At 49.6% G+C, this 20,706-nt stretch overlaps 9 protein-coding genes across 9 annotated transcripts; 5 read left to right on the forward strand and 4 right to left on the reverse strand.

Annotated features, from left to right (window-relative positions):
• Positions 1-48: 48 nt before the first annotated feature.
• On the reverse strand, positions 49-4,304 carry K452DRAFT_271241 (uncharacterized protein). The gene is made up of 8 exons (XM_033539028.1): positions 3,961-4,304; positions 3,864-3,887; positions 3,579-3,771; positions 3,140-3,520; positions 2,515-3,090; positions 2,327-2,438; positions 2,011-2,274; positions 49-1,954 (listed from the first exon to the last, which is right to left on the reverse strand). The coding sequence occupies exons 1-8, from the start codon at positions 4,234-4,236 to the stop codon at positions 463-465; spliced, it is 3,318 nt and encodes a 1,105-aa protein (XP_033397329.1). The 5' UTR covers positions 4,237-4,304; the 3' UTR covers positions 49-462.
• A 1,368-nt stretch (positions 4,305-5,672) lies between these two features.
• K452DRAFT_298308 (uncharacterized protein) lies at positions 5,673-8,164 on the forward strand (the record flags this gene model as incomplete). Its single annotated transcript, XM_033542112.1, has 10 exons — positions 5,673-5,806; positions 5,856-5,954; positions 6,007-6,233; positions 6,305-6,338; positions 6,394-6,575; positions 6,632-7,502; positions 7,560-7,745; positions 7,802-7,955; positions 8,007-8,099; positions 8,150-8,164. The coding sequence occupies 10 exons, from the start codon at positions 5,673-5,675 to the stop codon at positions 8,162-8,164; spliced, it is 1,995 nt and encodes a 664-aa protein (XP_033397330.1).
• A 589-nt stretch (positions 8,165-8,753) lies between these two features.
• K452DRAFT_358745 (uncharacterized protein) lies at positions 8,754-10,125 on the reverse strand (the record flags this gene model as incomplete). The annotated part of the gene is made up of 1 exon (XM_033546216.1): positions 8,754-10,125. One exon carries the CDS (start codon positions 10,123-10,125, stop codon positions 8,836-8,838), a length of 1,290 nt encoding a protein of 429 aa, XP_033397331.1. The 3' UTR covers positions 8,754-8,835.
• Positions 10,126-10,635: 510 nt separating this feature from the next.
• K452DRAFT_333374 (uncharacterized protein) lies at positions 10,636-11,255 on the forward strand (the record flags this gene model as incomplete). Its single annotated transcript, XM_033545173.1, has 1 exon — positions 10,636-11,255. Exon 1 carries the CDS (start codon positions 10,713-10,715, stop codon positions 11,253-11,255), a length of 543 nt encoding a protein of 180 aa, XP_033397332.1. The 5' UTR covers positions 10,636-10,712.
• Positions 11,256-12,174: 919 nt separating this feature from the next.
• On the reverse strand, positions 12,175-13,889 carry K452DRAFT_287568 (uncharacterized protein). The gene has a single exon (XM_033540502.1). It carries the CDS (start codon positions 13,855-13,857, stop codon positions 12,364-12,366), a length of 1,494 nt encoding a protein of 497 aa, XP_033397333.1. The 5' UTR covers positions 13,858-13,889; the 3' UTR covers positions 12,175-12,363.
• Positions 13,890-14,038: 149 nt separating this feature from the next.
• K452DRAFT_358747 (uncharacterized protein) lies at positions 14,039-18,896 on the forward strand. Its single transcript, XM_033546217.1, has 4 exons — positions 14,039-14,450; positions 14,512-17,508; positions 17,580-18,157; positions 18,219-18,896. Exons 1-4 carry the CDS (start codon positions 14,401-14,403, stop codon positions 18,479-18,481), a joined length of 3,888 nt encoding a protein of 1,295 aa, XP_033397334.1. The 5' UTR covers positions 14,039-14,400; the 3' UTR covers positions 18,482-18,896.
• A 105-nt stretch (positions 18,897-19,001) lies between these two features.
• K452DRAFT_31173 (uncharacterized protein) lies at positions 19,002-19,338 on the forward strand. Its single transcript, XM_033543456.1, has one exon. It carries the CDS (start codon positions 19,035-19,037, stop codon positions 19,233-19,235), a length of 201 nt encoding a protein of 66 aa, XP_033397335.1. The 5' UTR covers positions 19,002-19,034; the 3' UTR covers positions 19,236-19,338.
• On the reverse strand, positions 19,069-20,115 carry K452DRAFT_287570 (uncharacterized protein; the record flags this gene model as incomplete). The annotated part of the gene is made up of 1 exon (XM_033540503.1): positions 19,069-20,115. A coding segment is annotated over exon 1 (313 nt), but the record flags the coding sequence as incomplete, so codon positions are not given.
• On the forward strand, positions 19,880-20,505 carry K452DRAFT_31177 (uncharacterized protein). The gene has a single exon (XM_033543459.1). It carries the CDS (start codon positions 19,999-20,001, stop codon positions 20,323-20,325), a length of 327 nt encoding a protein of 108 aa, XP_033397337.1. The 5' UTR covers positions 19,880-19,998; the 3' UTR covers positions 20,326-20,505.
• Positions 20,506-20,706: the final 201 nt, after the last annotated feature.

The raw sequence follows: 20,706 nt of genomic DNA on the forward strand, positions 1-20,706 counted from the left end.
AAACATGTATGTACACTGCCCCCACTCCCTTGGCGTGGGATGTGTGCAGGTCATGACCCCCAAATGTTTTCCCAAAATGGAAATATTGGCTTAGAAAATATTGCGCCCTTCAAAAACAGCTCCTAAAAAAATGGAACCGTTTATCACCCCCACGCCCCCACGCATCCATGCCCCCACGCCGACTGATTCTCCTCTCACCCTTTCATTATGTTCTATTTCAAATGTTTAGTATGGTTTATGCTATCATGTCTTGATGTTTGCCTTAGCGAGCGTTCTGGAGGCAAGAAAAAAAGAACAAGTAACGCCATACCCTGCACTTTTTTTAGTGCTGTAGATAAAGAAATAGTGTCCACCCACATGTTTTTCCACAACTAAAAGCACATAACGACAATTTTCGCTATTGTAGAAGGTGTGTTGCCACAAGGTACTATGGTTATGTAATATGCGTAAAACTATCTTTCTTCAATCAAACTCTTTATCAGGGAAAGCATTACATAGTGAAGAGAAAGGAGGCAAGGGAGTTGAGCCTTTTGGTGGGGAGGGTGGCTCGCCGGTGATAGCAGGGATTTTCACAAGTGCATCGCGCCAGCTCTGCTCTTGTGCGTTTCTGAATGTTTTCTTCCGTCCTTCTTCTTCTTGCTGTATCCGCATCCATTCTTTTGCCATTGCATCTGCATGGCGGCGAGCCTGTTCTCTTGCTTGTGCTGTCACTTCTATCTTTGCTCGTTCCCGAGCCGCCTCCTCTTCGATTTTGATACGTTCAAGCTCCAAGGCTGCTTGCTCTGCTCGAATACGCTCCCGCTCTTCAGCTTCTTGTCGCTCCGCCTTTTCTTGGGCCTGCTCCTCGAATAAAGGTTGTTGGCAACGGCGACCCGCGTCGCTCTGTAGATGCTGCTTCAACTTGTCCGCACGAGTAAATTTTGCTCCACAACCCCAAGTGTTTCCGTCTTTTAGCAGTCCACCACACTCGTGTTCCTTCTCGCCAGAGTGCGACTTCATGTGTCGTAAAAGATCGGAGCGTCTGGCAAAATTCTTGTTGCATTCATCGCAGCAATGCCTTTTTTGATTCTGATGTGCCGCCTTCAGATGAGCATTCATATTGTAGGATTTAGTGAACTTCTTTCCGCATTCCGGACATGGAATGTCCCCAGTTCCTTGCTTAGCAGCAGGTGTCGAGACGTTGGGAAATTCAATTTCGTCAGTATCATCAATATCATGGTTATCGAGCAAATGTTTCTCCAAGACCTTTAAGGTGACAAAGCCGAGAGTCGCGCCAGGGCAGCCTTCGATTGTGCAGAGAAATGCTCGTTCATGTCTGGCAACATGCTGGTCTCGTTGTATTTGGGTATCAAAGCCGATATGAAAAAATCGACAGTTGATCTTTGGACACTTAAAAATCTTCGACCCATACATGCTGACCAGTTTTGTGTGAGTTGAGGGTAGAGCTTGAGCAGATAAAGCAGTACGTTCCAGTACCTGTCGAACTCCTGAAACAACACGAGACAAGCCGAGGACATCGTCATCCGACGGGTTTCTCCCAAACAACCCAAGCTGCTTCCTTGAGAAGATTATTGCTTGTGTCAACTTATCGTAAGATGGCCAAGACCGCAATGGCTCCAGTTTGGTACGCATTGTGTTGGAGACTGCCAAGTGCTCCGCGGTAGAATTCGACCAGTGAATATCTAGGAAGTCTTCTACAAGCTCTTCCAGGTTTTCCAGTAGACAAATGTGGCCCGGAGTTGTTACGTCAGCTTCGAAGTGAGATACCCAGTGAGCTACGGAATATTCCATGAATGCGAAATATCCATCCAAGACAACATTTTCTATGACGTCCGGGTCTGATGTTTCCAATACTGGGAGAGTGAGATAATCGAAACAAAGATACTCCAAGCACTTCATGTTGAGATTATGATCAACTTCGGAAGTCTTGACATATCCTTTCTCAATTAGGTATCTGAAGTAACATAGATTAGCAGGTACGATTGATGGAGGTGCAAAGTTATTACTTACTTCTTCGCAGACGAATGAACAAGGTCCACAGATTCATCTGAGCGTAGCTCGAGTAGAGAGCTCCCCCAATCTTTCCAGTCACCCGTTAATCGGCGTGTCTCGTCTACAATCCGCTCAATGAGATCGACTGATATTGCACCTTGAATTTCATGCCATGCCAGAGGCCGTTTTGTACAGACAACCAACTCGAGTAGTATTTTACTACTGCGTTCTTGCTGAGATGATACACTGTCGTCGAAAATGCGTTTTAGTATCCTGTCATACCTAAAAAGAAGAATAAGCAGTGTCAATATAGTACATCTGATCTGAAACTCACGCTTCATTAAGCCCCCGAGGGAAAGTATCTGGTTGAATCTCTTGCTGTAGATCTTTGAGAGTTGGTTGATTATAGAGATGTTGGACCATTAATGTCGCAAACAGGAACATCCCTTGAAAGGATTTCTGTCAGCTGCAGTTATGTCGATGGAAACAAATAACGAATTATGTTTAAAACGCATATCTCACCTTGAGACCTTTCAGTGATCGTCCTGGCAATGTCTTGCCCAGTCGTATCAAAGTGAAATTTGTCCTGAATTTTCTTTTCCCAGATTTGAACGAGGCTCTTGATATCCTCCATGTTATCTTCTGCTGTCAGCTTGATGGAGACAATGTCTTTTAGATCTTTTCTTGCATAACCGTCATCTTGGCTGACAAAAAGACAACGGATGCGGTCTGCATCCGCCCGAGGAAGACTACACACAACATTCCGGAAGTATTCCGAAACTTTCCTCCGCTCTTCTCTATTGCACTCGTCAAGCCCGTCAAGTACAAGGTATGTTTTGCCACAAGCCCCAAAAGCAAGATCGAGTAGCTCTTTTGCGAGTTTAGCGCTAGATAGCGTTGTTTCACCGCTTCGAGATAATTTTTCGTAGAACGATGATACCAAGTCTTCATTTTGCTGTAGCAGTTGCGAAAGGATACCTCTAGCAACGGCTATAAAGGAGTTCCGATCTGTATCCTCGTATTTGCAGTAGAAAAATGCGATGTTTACGCCAATGTTTTGGGCTTTTTCCACAATTAGTGAGGCTAGTACGGTTTTCCCTAATGCAATCAGTACATTTGTTGGAAGCGTTTCCTCCAAGAAACAAACCTGCTCCCGGAATACCGTTCAACCACAACAGTGGTGTTGTACAAAAGTTTGGATTGAACCATTTCAAAACCCGGCTATCTGCCAAGAACCAATGCCCTGAACTTGGGCAGGCTGCTCTGACTTCACATCCTTTTTCTTGGATTACCTCTGAACTTGCAGCGGATAGCCAATGTTGGATGGCCGAACGCTGGCGTCCTTGCTGTTCCTCCCTTGAGATTTGGAAATCGGCATCGATCTTCGCTCTAATCTTGATTATCTCTTCAAACTCAACGATGTTTGCCTGGGTATGCAGGAGGTCCTGATGGCGGTGCATGTTTCTCACAATTTCGTCAATTCTAGAAGTGAACCCTCTCCAAGTGGCTTGGAAAAGTTTATCCCATGCTATTTTTCACTGTCAGTATCGGTAAATAGCATGGAAAGATGTGTGATACGATGATACCTCGTCTCCTGAAATATCTCAATGCTTCTTGGTGGAAATCCAGCAAATTCTCATACATCATAGTCAAAACCTTCCTCATATGAGGGCTCTCTTGAAAGAGGCTTTGGTATTGCTGCACTTGCGGCATGTTCTCTCCAATTTTCTCATATGCATCAAGGAGCTTACTTAAAGCTTCAGAGAAATTCGAAGCAATCTAGAGCAGGGTTACAGTCAGTAGGGTAGACATTAAACGTTCGTTTAATTAGTGAAATATATTAGGTAGTATAATAAAGTACGTAAACTTACTTGTAATAGAAGCTTCATAGGGCCCTTAACGCAGTCAGATTTAGGTTTTATAGTGAATAACAAAATCTTGATACATAGGTAATATTTTACTACATACCCATATAAACGCAACGACGTCTGCTGCATTCGTGAAAATTTCGATGACTTTACCGTACTGTTCCATGGTCTCCAAGAAGGGAGCCAACCTTTTCATGTAAACCATTTTCCTAGTAGATTCGTGATGAGATTGCATCTTATAAATTGCGTTGTAAAGGTCCTGAAGAGTCGTAAAGCTAAACTCCATCTCCTCATTTGCACTAAGATTTGCTTTTAACTTGAAGGCTTTAAGCACTTTTTGAAATTCAATTGCGTGGGATGTTTGTGAAGTGTCCATGACTCTACTAGAAAAAACTGGGTAAATTGGTGATGCGATGGGCTACGTGGAAAAAAAGGAGCAGAAGGTTATAAATCAATGAAAAACTGAAAGCAAAGAGGGGGGAGTGGTGACTAAATAGCATCAGCAGAAAGCTACTCGCAAGGCTGCCTCCAGGGCCAGGCTGCCTTAGCTGCAAGTATTGAATGGGCGCAGTGCATGCGTCATAACATGTCAGGCTTAAACGAGGCAGCCAATGGGGTTCGCTTCGGTCAAGGCAGCAACCAAGTTATGCACAGCCCCCAGTCATGGGGGCTGAAAATGAAAATCATCCTCGAGCTCTCACTCTGACCTTCTAAAGATGGAATCTGCTGTTATGTTTTATTTCTACCATCAACACCCAACTACAAAATAGCAACGTTAAGGTTAAGACCAACGTCATGAATACAAAGAAGCGGCCCTTAGTTTTCGATGCAGAAGAGTCACGAGATATCCGATCAACTAAACATCCTTCCAGGCCTAGCGTCGTTCAAACTTCACATGACACACTCGATAAGAACTCGATGCTGGTAATTATTCCCGAGGATGGATGGGCGCCGAAAGAAACCAACATTGTTGGCGATATCTCTCCGCTACGTCCTTTTCCCCGCAATCAACCGGATCTACCTGACGAGTGGAACAAAAATATCTCCAGGAGTAGCCTTTCCGATCCTGGAGATAACTCACTACTTGACGCATGTTCAAAGCGCTCTTCTCCAAAACCAAGCTGGAACAACGGCGGCAACCTTTGCGAGACCTTCACTGCAAGCTATACCCCAGCTGAGAATAGCCAAGAGTCGGCATCCTCAGCAGTAACCAAAATCTGTTACGGCTTGGTGAGTGGGTATTTGAATTCTCATTGTTTTTCTTCCATGAAACCTTATATCAACAACATATCTAATATCGGCTTATTGTTACCACAGGTTTGCAATGTCAGTGTTCAGCTTCGTTGGATCCCATCTGAAAACACACTCGAGCCCATCAGAAGCCCTGACGGTCAATCGTACCTTACACTGAAATTTGACTTTCGTGACGAGCATTGTGTTATTCAAACTCAATACGATGACGTTGCTCTGCTCAATATGAAATGCTTCCGCTCATTTAAAACATTGATTGAGATCGGAACAATCGGTTTTGAAGGCCTGGCTCTCTGGGACGAATGGAACGCCAAGCAACCTACTACTAGACAGAAAGCGCCTCTGCGATGTATAGATATTGGCGTTCACCTTTACGGCTCACGGGAACACTCAAAAGATATTGCAAAACAACTCTCCAAATCGGGCCTCTTTCTACAAAAACCCCATTTATTTATTGTTCAGGCTCCGTATGAAAATCCTCAATATTTTGATCTTTCTAAAGTGGTCCCACCAGCAGTTTTCGATCAATATCACTCAACAGATCTCCAAATTGATACGCTCATGGCTAGAGAAGACCATAACCCAGCGATGGACCCAGATGAAATGGATTTTGATCAAATTTTGGATGAGTTTTCTCAGCACGAATACCTTGGAGAAGCTGCATCTGATATACATATGAAGCATGCGCTGTTGTCGTAAGTTGCATGTGCCCTTAAGAAGTCGGTACTCACTGACATTGTGTAGCCACCAAGAAGAAGCTCTGGAATTCATTAGGCTCAGGGAGTCAGAGGCTACACTGAGTTTCCGCAATATGTGGGAGACCATTGGGCCAAACTCTGAATGGTATGCTTCATTTCTATCGTATACTAAACGACCCAGAACTAAAAGCACTCAGCTTCCAGCATATCATCACAGGTGCCAAAAGCTCGATCCCAAGCGACATACGCGGAGGAATGATAGCGGACGAGATGGGCCTTGGGAAATCACTTACAATGATCGCAGCAATTTTGAGATCAAAGAACTCTGCAGGCTCCTTTTCGCAATCTTGCGTTTCTGGTTCTTCTGTGGGTGGTGACTTTACACTCACTTCAAAGGCTACATTGATAGTCGTACCTTCTGCACGTAAGTGAATTTCCTCTCCTGTCTATATGTGGAAAATCAGCTAGCGTCTCTAAATATATTTTTACTTGCAGTTCTGCTCGACAGCTGGGCGGATCAAATCAACGAGTGGGTATCCTCTTAATTTCTTAAACCGTATACGCTTCCTTTTAATAATTATTAGGCATCTGTTTCCTGGAACCATCAAGCTTTATATATACCACGGTAAAGGCAGAGAAGTGGAATACTCGACGCTTGTTGACAACGATATTGTCTTAACAACTTATGGCACTATCACTTCTGAATTCAGCCGTCAGCGTAGTATAATCCACCACATCACATGGTATCGTCTAGTTCTAGACGAAGGTAAGGACATAAGCTCCGTCAGTAACTGTAGGCGGTACTCAGCTTACTTTTTATAGCCCATGTCATCCGAAACTGGTCGACGAAACAATTTCGCACCGTTACTGCTATTTCTGCTCAAATCCGATGGTGTTTGAGTGGTACTCCAATTCAGAATTCCCTTGACGACCTTGGTGCTTTGGTACAATTCTTGAGGGTGCCAATTCTAGAAGAACGAGCGACGTTCCGTCAGTTCATTACCAAGAAGACTTTCGACAAAGGAGCTATTAAGGACGCTTTTGGAAACCTCCGCAGCTTGTTAGGTTCCATCTGTCTGCGGCGTCCCAAAAAAGTACTTCCAATGTACCGGGATACACAGAACTGGACTGAGACTTGGCAAAGCATTGACTTCACTCCTTCCGAAAGAGCTCAGTATCAGCGACTGGAGGAGACCTGTAAGAATGCAATTGTCAGCGCTGTGAACGGACGAATGACCAAGGAGGCACATCGAAGCATTCTAGAGGCCTTGCTACGTCTACGCCTGTTCTGCAACAATGGAGAAAGAGCGATGGATACACATGGGTTTTCGCTCGGAATGGACCCGGATGAGATCTTCAGTTCACTTTTACAGGCCGGAGACGCAACTTGCGCCTACTGTTCATGCGATGTCGTGTCCCTTGGAGGTTCCGGTGACCCAAGCTCAGCGATTGTTACTATATGTCGTCACCTTGTGTGCGGTGAATGCCTGGATACGTACTGGAATGACCTCAACGGCTACCAAGATCAGGAAGAAGCTCCATGCCCGCTGTGCCACGGAACTCACAACCACTACCGACAGTCAATTGAAAGCACCTACTCTGTACGGCACCATAGTGCTTTCGGACGAACTTACCCGACGAAAATGCTTGTGCTTTTGGAGAACATCTTACAGCACCGCAAGCAACACAAAAGGTAAGCGTCACCATTTACAACCTAATCTTGTCTATAAATCACTAACCTTTAATACAGTGTTGTCTTCAGTTTCTGGAAGAGGACACTCGATATTGTTGGCGACTTGCTCAGGGACAACAATATTCCATATTTTCGCGTCGATGGATCGTTATCGTCGAGTGCAAGGAAAAGTGTTCTCTCGGAATTCCAAATAAGCACCGACACTACAGTTCTCCTCATGACACTGGGTACCGGAGCAGTGGGGTGAGAATTCAAACAAACTTTTGACCCTTTTGTTGTTTTACTAAAGGTTCCACCAGATTGAACAGCCTTTCTGTTGCGGACCGTCTACATATCCTCGAGCCGCAATGGAATCCATCCGTGGAGAACCAAGCCATTGGGCGTGTTCTCCGACTTGGGCAGAAAAACGCAGTTACAATTGTTCGATACATTGTAAACAATACAGTGGAGAAGGTAAGTTTGACGTTAAAGCTAAAAATCGAACATGCTAATAGTAGCAAACAGAATGTGCAAAAGCGTCAGCATCGCAAGAACATTCTCTTTCGCGGAGGATTCGATGACGAGACTAGGAGAAAAGGAAAATTAGATCAATACTTAGTAGGTCTAACAGTAGTTTTGAGTACCTAATTTGTCACTGATTATTTTAGGAAATGCTTTCATGAATGCGGCTGAGACGGGAAATGAATCTTGTAGGCGCCATGAATTTAATCCTTTGAAGTGAATGGTGACAGGCAATTAGTTTTGTACGAGCCGGGTGATTATGATGGCGTTCCGTGACACATCAAACATACCTCCTGTTGCGTGCCTATCTAGTTTTGCCACTGTCGCAAATGCCTGACCACAGAACTGACAGCCTAAAACTGTTCTGTTTTGTGGCTGCTGCCTCCCGTCTTAAGGCGAAAGTCCGGGAAAGGCAAGAGGCTTCGATTGAAAAACATCCCTTTACGGCAGCAACGACCCTTCGATCTTCGACTATAAACCCCCCCTCTTTTGACCTCTCTTTCCTTCGCTCACTCTCCCCAACAACTCCCGGCATCCAGAAGCACCAGTGTTGATGGACTCACCCGCACCTTCGTCGTGCACATGTCCAACTAGGCACGCACTGGCACCGTCGTTTGCGACATTCTCCGATCATACCTAGGAAGAATCTCGTAGACGTTGAACCATGTAGTTTTTGGCGATGAACGTGATTGATTTGTCTGTGTGTGTTTCAGTGTTGCATGGCAATGATACCATTTGAAACATCGATGTCAAAGAAGTGCCATGTGTCCTCTCATAAACTAGCCCTGATAAACAAACTTCCATCCACTTTAGCCCCAGCACGCGTCAGCCCTCAATCCTCGCTTCCTCTCAATTCCGTCCAGGATTTCTTTATGCTTCGGTGAGGATCGTAAACATGGCTAGTGCTGAGCAAATACCTCAAGACGGCGGCGACCTCAGGTCCCTCATACCTCAGGCCTTTCGCTCCTATGACCAAGTTCTTGGATATATGCCTCCAGCTGTCGAGGTTCAGCGGGACATTGGTCGGAAGGTCTTCACTCTCCACCGGGCAAAATCTAACCCTGTAATTGAGATCAGGATACGTCTCGCACAGCAGGAGAAAGTAAATGCTGTCCAGATGCAGGTGACAATGAAGCAAGGTAAACAAGGTTTGATGCCAGCTTCCCGAGTTGAGAGTCATGTACGAGAGAGAGATTCCTTGTAGTGTCTCCCTGAAAGACAGAAGAAATGTCAAAAAGCCACCTGGATTAACGTCTTTAAATCTTTGTAGTTTTAGTTGGCGAAGCGGCGGCTCCCAGGACTGATTATAAGCGTAAATGCCGTTCAAAATTTTATCGAAGCCGGTATATGTCGTTGTGCGCAACTCGAGTTTTGTAAGATTTACAGCGGATGCTATCAACCCGATTATAGGGTCCAGATTTCGGTCATCCCAGAAGCTAAGGCAAAGTTCCCGAAGATTGCCACCCCAGGCTTCCGTAAATCCCGGGTTGCGATAACAACTTGCTGGTATTCGTACCGGGTCCAGGGCACCAGCTTCATCGTGAAGGAGCTCTAGGGTGAAAGCTTCTATCGGCCTACGAGATTCGGAAACATGAGATAACAGGGCGAGCAGGGCGTCCGTTGCACTACCGTGGATGGTGGGGAAAAAGGTTTCGTCATCGCAGGTGCCCTTAATGGTGAACGAGCGACAGTTGGGGAGGCTGCCGTCAGTGAAGAGCTCGCGCAAAGCTTTGTTTGCTTCTGCTGAGAAAAGTGCCTTCCTACAATTCCCTGGCAGGCGTTGCAAAATACCTAGGGGCAAGTTGTCGCGACCTTGGGTTTGGACCAGCTGGAAATGCTCTGAGCATGCTTCTTCACATGGAAAACTGCGGGGTACTGAAATGGTAAAGCTTCGTATGATTTGATTGGCTCGTTCGTGCTGCAAGATCTGACGGACACGATTCAGAGATTCCGGAAATAATGATGTTGAAACTGATTTGAAGCAGGCATGCTCAAGTGATCGGCTCGCCTTCTCGGATAACTGTCGACAGACCAGACGTAGACGGGAAATATCTGTTGTCTCCAAGGTGTTGCAAACATGTTCGACAAGTTCGGTGGGGAGTAAGTCCAGGTTCGCGCTCATTTTCGATAGGTGTCCCATTGGCAGAGAAGTGAGGTTGTTTTGCAAAAACCCAGGCGGGGAGGGTCGCTTGTAAATTTATTTGCACAGCCATGTCAGACGGCTAAAAAGTGGGTCGGCAATTGTAGTTTGGGGGCCAGGCAATAACCGCCCCCACGGATAATCTGTGTTCGGTTTCAATGGCATGTCCGGGAAATGACATGGATTGCATAATGATTGGCATGCATGATCTCGAAAGTCGGAAGCTGCTGATTAACCAAACCATTGTAACCAGGCTTGACAGAAGGTGGTACGAAGGAACAAAACAAAGAAAACAAACAAAGAATTGAGCCAATGGGAGACAATAAGAGTTTTATATACGCCATATGAACAATGTTAGACGTAGTAAGTGCCAATGAACAATGGTAATTGTATTGAAACGAAACCATTGCCCCAGAACTATTTTAGCAATGTGAAAGCGCTTAGGAAAAGTAGGAACTCAACCAACAAACAGCAGCAGCAACGAAAGAGTCAGCTTCGACATCTTGAACACAAAACTACAAACCATACCTTCACCGACTATCAGGACGACATTCTTCAACCCACTCACCATGGCGGCCCAGTCATCAACACAAGAGAGTCTCTCTGGCGATTTGTTCAAGAAGCTGACGCGTTCCGTGGAAGAACTGATTCACTTGAATGAGAGGCAGGGGATGTCAGCGGAGGAACTGGAAGAGGCGTATGTGGAGTCAGCGGCGTCGGCCCTCTTCGGTCAATGGGCATGGCCTGCTGCCGAGCAAGAGCCTCGTCCTACGCTGCAATCCCCCACCTTCTGCGGCATGTTTTCGCCGAAGTCGTCTCCTATTGATGATACTGCCTCCAGTGTTTCCGACTCTGACGAGGGCGAAGGCGAGTCGGACGTTGAAGAGGGCGAGCCTCCGATGGCTCGCTATTGGCAATACAGGCACAACGTGATGATGCAGGCCTATGGGAACCAGACCTGCGAGCTCAATTACTGGAAGGAGAAGGCCATGAAGGCGGAGCAGCAGTTGGCGGACAGAGTCCTTGAGGCTCCTTCAGCCCACTCTCCTCCTGTACCCCGGCTTCGGGCTACTAGTCGTACTGACTCTGACATCTCTCCTCTGGTCATTTAAGCGCTGACCAATGGTTTCTTTGCCTTTTCGTTTTTCGCTGACTGATCTCCTTAGACCACTGCCATTGTAAACCACTGCTTTCTAGACCACTGTCATTGTAGGCCACTGCTTTATTAGACCACTGCTTTACTAGCACAGCTTCTCTAGATAGCAATCGTTTCCCAATGCTGTTTTTATCATAGCTCTTACTCATAGCTTTAAATTGTTGAGATAAAAACCTTTTTGCTTGCACAGATATTGCCGAGATGGGCTGGACCTGGCACTCCCGTGAATTCTTGTAAATTGTTACCAGTTCCATAAATTCCCTCCACTGAAGATGGCTGCCGAGAGACATGAAATGTATAAGGAGAGCTTTGGTCCGTCGAGAAGATACGGGAAGGAATCGATGGATGCCATTGGGCACTTGTTGATGCTTAGAAGCATAGAAAGAGATTGTCCAATCCGGTCATAATGGTCAAGGTACTGTCTTTCTCCATATTTGCGTCTCTTTTGATTTATCGTTATGTCCAGCATGGCACCGCGTACCGCGTATCGGCATTGTCTTTTCCCTTGCCATTCACGCATCTTGCTTTACACACCACGCCGCGATGCACTCGACGTCCTTTCCTACCGTTCCGCTCTATGCCTACCACTCAGCCGACAACCAAGCAGCGATGACCGACCTGTCTTGCGACACATATAGGCAGCCGCGAAGCGGAGGCTGAATTGCGATTGGGGCGACTTTGCTATGCTAATGTGGGCGTGTGGGTTCCGTTTTGTTTTCTTCCCTGCCCTTTCTCCACGCTCGCCTATCTTTTCCTTTTCCGTGCTTCCTGCTCCGCTTTTCTAGACCACACTCGAATGCGCCATATACCTGGGAGTATCGGAGGCGATGGTTGGTCGATAGTCAACCAGAGTGAGTTTGGTAGGCGGGTGATGATGGCTGAAGGATGAATGAGTGTACGACAATACAGCTGGCGACCCGATGATAGTCGGCTGTCGCTGAGGTGTTCGGTAATCGGTCGAGAGGACAACTGTCATCCAAGGGTGGCGTGCGTCGCTACTATCGAAGCGTGAATGTATGTGAGGAAAGGTTTATTTCGCATCATCCTCAACCTTGACGTTGGACTCATCGCGTTCTTTCAAGCTCTTTGACAGCTGCGTCGGGTGTCTCTTCTCTCTCTCGCTTCCGACCAGCCCCATCCTTTTTGTCCGGACCGCTTACCACGTCTGTCACTTCCTTCGCCTTCATATCCCTAGTTTTCTTCGTCCTAATCTTATGTTTCCTGCTATTCGTATGCTTCTCCCAATCAGCAGCCGTAACAGCTATCGTTCCACAAAGCTCGCATTCCCTCCTGACACCCACGCCTGTCTCTTCTGCGCCTTCGCCACCTTGCTCACACAACCGAAGCAGCGCACGTGCCTCTTCGCTTGCGCCGACTACGTCCCATGCATCAGGCAATTCCTCGCCTGCCAGAAACGCTTGCGCGACACGAACGCCTGGTGCGCTCACCGCCGTGTCCCAGGCGCTAACATCCGTACCGTCGAGGATGAACAGGCTTCGCCGCGCCTGCTCCCCCAGCGCCCGCAGCATCTTTATACGTAGCCATCGAATCTGGCGCTTCGCGTACTGGCGAGTCGCGACGCGCGTGCGGTCGATTGCCTCGTCCCGCAAAAGCGCAAGTTCTTTGGCCTGAGCATTGCTTACTTCTCCGCCCTTGCCGGTTGTGTTACCATTTGCAGCGGCTAGCGCATGCTGGTATACCTCAAACTCCTTATATCCGATTGAAACCCAGATTCCGTGAGAAAGGTCGACGGGGGCGATGGCTTCGCGTTGCTTGCGGAGCGCGTCGAGTTCAGCGACTTCATCGAGCAGTCCGGCGTCAAGCATGTTTCCGACACGGGCATCAAGGCGGGCGCGCAGGCAGGCGTTGTCAGCGTGAAGCCAGAAGAGGAGAGCGGAGTAGCGCATGCCCGACGGCGGGGCTCTGGAATCGGTGAGCTTGGATGTGGGATCGGGATCGGACTGTTGCTTGCGCAGGCGCTGCTCGGCGTAAGTCTGGCTGGCGGGTTTGCCCTTCTTGAGGAAAATTTCGAGCGAACGCTGGATCTTGCGGCGATCGTTGGGGTGCCAACGCTGGGCCATGGCAGGGTCGACTTCACGTAGGCGCGCGAGGACGACGGGCGTGGGCTCGTCGAGGATGGGGAAGGCGCTGCTGTCGCCGCGTTCGTCGCCGCCGTCAACCAGCGTCTCCTCAAACAGCAGGCTCTGCACGTAGTAGTGCGACCCACCCACCAGCACCGGCACCTTCCCCCGACCATGTATGTCGGCCAGCACGTCGCGCGCGCGGCTCACGAACTCGGTGACGGTCCAGGTCTCTTGGTCGAGGGCGATTGTCCCGAGAAGATGGTGGGGGACGGCGGCGCGCTCGTGCTCGGGCATCTTGTTGGTGATGATGGGCAGGCCGGTGTACAGCTGCATGGCGTCGGCATTGACGACCTCGCCATTACAGCGGCGGGCAATGTCGACGGCCAGCTGCGACTTGCCCGTGCCGGTGGCGCCGATGATGGCAATGAGGCGGTTGGCGGGTGCCATGCGGGCAGCAGTGTGTCGTAGGATCATGGTGGTTTGCGCAAGGTAGTCATTGGGCGAGGAAATCAAGACAGCACGAGTCAGCTGGAGGCTTAGGCGCCCCGCACTCCCCCAAGCCCCGGCAAAGCGACCCGGCGAAGGAATCGGCTTGGCGGCCAACGATCTGCAAAAAGCCAAGAGGCATTTGCATTTGGCATTGTCGCGTCGACAGGAGAGAGGGAGCAACTGCTATCCTGCCCCGTTTCTCTCGTTCTCCCTCTCTCTCCGTCTCCTTTTCTCCTATCCATCACGGCACTTTCCAGCAGCATCTAGCGTGTTTTGCGGCGGCCGGTCGCACCTCCGACAGCCCACTGATCGTCGAGAAGATCTGGATGATCCGCGCGTTGTGGCGACGCCGGTACCACGGTCGTTGCCACCCGCCAGGCCACCCCGCCTTACCTACTTCCCGCAACTGACAATTGCGACTTTTCTCGGCGCCGTGATTACCGGCCGCGCCCCATATCTGCTCACTACCTTACCTCTTCAAGTCCATGCTCTTTGCCGAGATTCTTCTGTGGCTGAGCTGATGCGGACATGACAAGCGCACCTGTAAGCGAATCTGCGCGGGAGAGAGAGGTCTTCTCGTGAGTCTGCGATCCGCAATTCCCGCCCTTGATTTGCTAACTTGGCCTTGTCGTGTCGCAGCTATCTCAGAAGCAGCCCAGCAAAACCCCAAGACCTCTATGACTTTCTTAATCAACATGCCAATGCTGGCCTTCCGACCAATTTCGCCCCCGTCCCTTCTCAAGATCCTGCCCTCACGGCCTTTGCCCAGCTGGGTGCCCTCCGCCTCAATGTCTCTCGGGCAATGATCTCCTTGATCGATGGCCATATCGAGTCGGTCCTCGCCGAAGCCACCCGCGATCTGTCGCTGCGCGCCCACTCTCGCTACGCAACGACCGACGGCCTATGGCTTGGAAGTGTTACTATACCCAGGCGCAGAGGCATCGACGAGCGCGTGTTGGATCTGCCTCATTGCGCCCAAGACGACACCGAGTCGTGCAGCGAAGATGTGGTTGTTATTGAGGACCTGGCCGATGTCCCCGATTTCCCCTTACGCAATCTGCTCGGCCGAACTTTTGATGCTCGCTTCTTCGCAGCAGTCCCCATACGCAGCCCAACCGGCGCCGTTCTGGGCTCGTATGCTGTCTTTCACGATCAGCTGCGTCATGGCATTAGCAAGCAGGAACTCATTTTTCTTCAAGACACGGCAGCAACCGTCATGGATCACCTCGTGTTATCCAAAGCCCAGGAACAGCACAAACGCGGGGAGCAGATGATTCGAGGGCTCACATCGTTCATGACGGGATCGGATTTCCTCGATGACGGGTCTGGTTCAGAGCAGAGGCTAATCCCTGTACCGAACAAGATATGGCAATGGAAAACACCAAATGGTGGCGACTCCGAAGCACGTCCAGAGTCCTCCGAAGGGGAACAGCCTATCTCACTGGCCAAGAGGCCAAAAAGTCCAAGCAACGAACCGTCTCCTGACACAATCCCGCCACCCGACGAACAATCATGGTCCGATGACCATGAAAAGGCTCAATCCCCTACACTGCAGGAGTCCATGTTGCCGCAGAATGCCAAAAAAATGTTCTCTCGCGCGGCGAATATCCTCCGCCAGACAAGTGAGCTTGACGGGACTCTCATCTTCGACGCTGCACTTTCATCTTTCCAAGGCTCAACTCGCCACGCGGGAAATGATGAGGGTGATGGTCATACCGGAAGAAAAAGCAGTCTTATTTCTGGTTCTTCGGACACTAGCGAAACAAACGACAAGCCGTCAGTAGATCACTCAGCCGATGAGACATATGCGCACGAACGACCCTCCGATCAGCGAAATGGAGACAAATCTCGTATCAAACATTGCGAAATCTTGGGCTTCTCAAATGTGGACCGGTCAAGCATATCCGGGAATATTGCCAATAAGCGGTACCTATCCTTTGCGGAATCGCATTTGAGCAAGCTTCTCAAAAAGTACCCCGCTGGCAAGGTCTTCAATATTAATGATGACGGCGCATTGTCTTCAGACGATTGTGAATCCAAATCCGGTTCCGCAGCGGAAGACATCTCCGGGAAAGCCAGACCAAAACCCGGCCGGAAAACCGAGATTGAAACTATCTTGGAAATCGCCCCCGATGCGCGCAGTATCATACTTCTCCCATTGTGGGATTTCTCAAGGAAAAGATGGTTTGCGGCATGTTTCATGTGGTCTTCCGATAAGAAACGTATACTCTCCGGTACAGACCTTCAATATATGCGAGCGTTTGGCAACAGCGTGATGGTAGAGTTGTCGCGCTTGGATGCTATCACTTCTGATGTCACCAAGACAACTTTCATGTCATCAATAAGCCACGAACTCCGTTCTCCACTTCATGGCATCTTGGGCGGTATTCAATTCCTTCAAGAGACTACCGTGGACGCTTTCCAGGTTGGCATGATAAACTCAATCGAGACTTGTGGAAAGACGTTACTCGACACCGTCGATCACATCCTGGACTTCGCAAAAATCAACAAGCTTGCAAGGTTTAGACCTCGCGATTCCAAGCGAAGAACTGTCGGCGGCCATGCCCGGACACTTTCATTCGAATCCGCCAACAACAACTTGCGATCTTCTGATCTGCACATAAGGTCGGTGGACCTTAGCCTTCTGGTCGAGGAAGTCATCGAAGCTACCATGGCCGGACAGTCGTACAAACTTGTCCCACAAGTGTACATGGCCTCTGGCGCTCACAAACGCTCCCAAGATTGGCTTTATTCTGGAGGTCAAAATCCTGAAATGGATGCCGACGAAGGCCGGAAGCAAGTGTACATAGCACTCGATGTCTCAAGGCGACAAAACTGGGATTTTGTCACTAGGGGTGGCGCCTGGAGAAGGATAATGATGAACATTTTCGGAAATGCTTATAAGTTTACAGACAAGGGCTTCATACGCCTCTCCTTGGATGGCGAGGATGTCAGCACAGATAATGATGAAACGAGGACGAGAGTCACACTCAGAATCTCCGATTCTGGTATAGGAATTTCTCAAGAGTTTTTGTACAACAAACTCTACGCGCCCTTCTCACAAGAGGATGCCTTCTCAACTGGCACCGGCGTCGGCCTATCCATCGTTCGACAGGTGGTGAGATCCTTGGGTGGCAAAATCTACTTCAAAAGCCAGCAGGGAATTGGAACAGAGGTCAAAGTAACGATTGAGCTTCCGGCTGCACCACAGTACCACGACAGTCCCTCAAGCGACGGAAGCTCCTCTGTATCGGACATGGGCCTTCAATTAGGTGGCCGAAGTATTGGTCTTCTCGAACCTTACGTGGACCCGGGGACTAGTGGTACAGATTCCAACTCGCCAGAGGGCAAAGGACTGCGTAATACTACCGATTCTCTCATGAAGTATCTGAAGGATTGGTTTGGAGCCAGACCATTCTTACTGTACGCGCATGACTCCGAATCTGCGCAGCAGGCCGAGATCATCATTTGTACAGAGCCATCCTTCTTATTTCTGGCTGCCATACGTTCGGAAAGGCCTCAAGGCAAGGTGCCGTTGGTAATCTTCATCGCTCATGATGCATTGGAGGCGTCGACTTTGCGGGGTGATCCAAGAGTTAATAGCTCGGAATCCATTGTTGAGATCATCACGCAACCGTAAGTCCTTAGCCTCAGACTCCCGTTCACCTCCCGCTCCGCTTGAAAGCAACTCACTAATGACATTTCAGATGTGGCCCACACAAGTTGGCAAAGTGCTTCCAGCAATGCCTTCGTCGCTTCGATAAGTGGTTGTACGAGGTCAGGCCACCAAGCGTTGAAGCCACCAGGAACAACTCAGAGGACTCAACTTTCTTGTTAAAACCAGCCTTCCAGGACCTCGCGGTGGACCAGCTCGCAGAAGACTTCTCCTCGGCAGTGCTTAAAGAAGACAACACCCCTACCAGGACGCCACCGCAGGTTCCAGTAGAGGTTCCAGTTGAGAAGCCGAAACAAAAGCCCACGCCACCCGCGAAAGTATCTCGACATCGTTCCAATTCGCTACCTCATTCAGCTCGGCGGCCACATGTGTCGCCTCAAAAGACCTCCTCCCCACCAGCTGCTCCTTTGAAGCGATCAGGGACTTCAGATCTGGAAGAGACGCGCACCAGTCCGAAGATTCTGATAGTTGATGACAATCGCATCAACCTGCGACTTCTTTCAGCTTTCATGAAGAAGCATCTGCTGAGTTACGAGCAAGCGACCAACGGGCTCGAAGCACTGGAGGCGTACAAGCGCGCGTCCGGCGGGTTCAAAATCGTCCTCATGGGTAAATTGCTCCTGGTTTCCATATATGTGATAAAGGAATGGTGGCTAACGAGCAAATTTAGACATATCAATGCCAGTGATGGACGGCATGGAAGCGACTCGCGAGATTCGCGATTATGAGGATGAGAACAACATCGACCGCTCCTTGATCATCGCTTTGACGGGTCTCGTCTCCGCTAGCGCGCGTGTCGAGGCCCTCGCCAGCGGCATTGATCACTTCATGACAAAGCCAGTCAATTTCCAGCTGCTCATCGAACTTATGGACAGCAACAGTGACAAGGTCGCGGACGCTGATGCGGAAAAGAATATCTCGCGAAGCACTTGAACGAGGATGACCGTCATGGTTACTTCAACGTTAGAGACGCTCTCTCGCGGGATTCTCGACTTGGGTTTATTGGACGCTTTATAAAGGCCGCAATGGATATAATTTGAGCAAACGATCTTTTGAGCTGGTGGATGATTGGACGTCCGCGGGTACGGGCGCTGTCGGATGGACGAATATTGGATTAGACGCGAACAGGCGGGCGTAGCGCGAGACGCAGAGCTGCCTAGGGCACATGATTAACTGATAGAGGAACGGCATGAATGACGATCACGCTTGGACGTGGTCAGAAAACGGATTCATGTAGAGAGCAGTGAGCTCGAAAGACAGTGTCGCTGGCGGCCATGTTGTATATGTAGTTTAGTAAAGCAAAGCAGTGCAAGTTTCTCAGCATTATATTACATGCACTGTACTGCACCCAATGTTGCCTCAAATGAGTATTCCTACCGCGTTAGTCGCCTTTTTCGCGAGTGCTTTTGAAATTTATCGAGATACGGTCCGCTAAAAACGGACTTCCGGGTAGCATGCGGGCGCTCCCGATTTCCGTGCCACCTAGATGATAAGGTTAATCGTCATCATCACTTATAAGAACCACCAACACCGTCAATATCATCATCAATATCATCAAATATTCCCATGGCCATCATCACCACCATCATCATGTTCTGCGCCCCACACTCGTAACCAAGCACGCGCAACAGAATCCAGACCCCCACGCAGCCAGCAGCATCCCAGCTCCCGAGAGCAAAAGGGCTGAAAAGGCAGAGTCCAGACCTCCAGCCGCCCACGAAACCGACGACGACAGTCAAACCGCCACCACAGCCCCGGGCAGCCCTGCGCGCCTGTTGTCGCGCCCACGTGCCTTTCCGTGTCCGCCAGCCAGGCGCAGTCACTACTCGGCAGCAGCGGCACGCAGGCGCAAGCCACGGACGCAGCCTCGAGTCGGTGCAGGGAAGAATTACTCTACTCTAGGAGGAGTCGGAAGAGAGACGGATGTGGGATGGCAGTTTTTCTGCATGGCTTGCAGGGCAGGGCTAGAGTAGGGAGAGGGCTTTGGTTTTGGGCAGAAGGGGGACGGCAAGGCATGGCGGGCACGGCAGGCACGGCTACGGGGCGCACCAGGAATAGGACAGACGGCGGCGGTGTTTGGGGCGCAGAGGAGGCGCCGGGACGTCCGAGGCTCCAGACGTGGAGGAGCTTGCTGTAACTGCATGTAGGTAAGTTGGTAGGGCTCGCGGTGGGAGAATGTCGGGTCCTGGCGTACTCTAGGTAGGGCGGCATTTTGCGCGCGAATCAGCGCGCGGGGATATGTCGTCCTTTCCTCAGAGGAGCGGCTGGCTACGTCAGGACGTGGTTTAGGTGTTTTGCTATTTGCACGGTCTATGCGGAGTAGGTTATGGAATTTTGGTGCTGAGATGCATTTTCGACCGTGTTGCTTTTTTGTTTGATAAATAAGTTTATTTGTGGTGGTTAGGCGTTCGGGGTTTGGGCCGCTTTGGAGATCTTCGTATACTCTACCTATGCCTGCGTGTACCCTGCTGTTGCGCTTTTGTTTTTTGCTTTTTTACTTTTTTTCTTTCATGGATAACGATGCCCGACTCGCGTGGCGTGGAGCTTGTTGGCAAATTGGAGGTAGCTCAGCCAGCCAGGGCCGCCGTGGCTGGCCGCCGCCGCCGCAGCGAACCGTGGGGGCGTGCGCGTGGTGGGTGGTAAAAAAAAAAAAGCGTGCACGCACGGTAGGCATTGCGTTATGGGGCTTAGTTAGAGACGGGATGAGGATGAAGAGGGGAAGCAACCAGGGAGGTGGAAGGGAAGGGTATTCGTCCGGTCGTCAGGATAAGGATTGAGGGGATGACTTTGCAGCGACGCTTCCCAGCCGTGGAGGAGACGAATTGATTCCAATTGTCCAGGTGCAGCGGGGCACGGCCAATGAGGAATCGAGCGCAAGCGTTAGGAGGGTGAATGCGAGGCATGCGGAGCCGTCACATGCGGTAGTGCGCCACTGAGCGAGTGCGAAGGAAGGGAAGGCTGTCTCAGCCCCAGGGACCAAACGAGCAACCCAATTCCAGGGCGCTGGGTCAGGGGCCCCGCAGCACGTTGTTGGAAGGCATTATCGTATCTCGTATATTCTCCACCAAAACACGTACTTTCAGGATTTTAATGTGCGCGCCTTCTCTCCTTACTACTACTCTGTGGGGCAATTCCAATGGTGTCTCTTTTTCTCTCCA

This window comes from Aplosporella prunicola, assembly GCF_010093885.1.
Source record: "Aplosporella prunicola CBS 121167 unplaced genomic scaffold K452scaffold_13, whole genome shotgun sequence".
Classification (NCBI taxonomy): domain Eukaryota; kingdom Fungi; phylum Ascomycota; class Dothideomycetes; order Botryosphaeriales; family Aplosporellaceae; genus Aplosporella; species Aplosporella prunicola.

What these genes read in the sequence shown, in the direction of transcription:
- K452DRAFT_287568 (XM_033540502.1), bottom strand. Translation starts at nt 13,857, where the DNA reads ATGATCCTACGACACACTGCTGCCCGCATGGCACCCGCCAACCGCCTC.
- K452DRAFT_271241 (XM_033539028.1), bottom strand. Translation starts at nt 4,236, where the DNA reads ATGGACACTTCACAAACATCCCACGCAATTGAATTTCAAAAAGTGCTT. An exon ending in CTATGAAGCTTCTATTACAA is followed by an intron (nt 3,772 to 3,863) that starts GTAAGTTTACGT and finishes ACCCTGCTCTAG; the next exon opens with ATTGCTTCGAATTTCTCTGA. An exon ending in GAGATATTTCAGGAGACGAG is followed by an intron (nt 3,521 to 3,578) that starts GTATCATCGTAT and finishes AGTGAAAAATAG; the next exon opens with CATGGGATAAACTTTTCCAA.
- K452DRAFT_358747 (XM_033546217.1), top strand. Translation starts at nt 14,401, where the DNA reads ATGACAAGCGCACCTGTAAGCGAATCTGCGCGGGAGAGAGAGGTCTTC. An exon ending in CGGGAGAGAGAGGTCTTCTC is followed by an intron (nt 14,451 to 14,511) that starts GTGAGTCTGCGA and finishes GTCGTGTCGCAG; the next exon opens with CTATCTCAGAAGCAGCCCAG. An exon ending in GTTCAAAATCGTCCTCATGG is followed by an intron (nt 18,158 to 18,218) that starts GTAAATTGCTCC and finishes GAGCAAATTTAG; the next exon opens with ACATATCAATGCCAGTGATG.
- K452DRAFT_31177 (XM_033543459.1), top strand. Translation starts at nt 19,999, where the DNA reads ATGCCTGCGTGTACCCTGCTGTTGCGCTTTTGTTTTTTGCTTTTTTAC.
- K452DRAFT_31173 (XM_033543456.1), top strand. Translation starts at nt 19,035, where the DNA reads ATGATAAGGTTAATCGTCATCATCACTTATAAGAACCACCAACACCGT.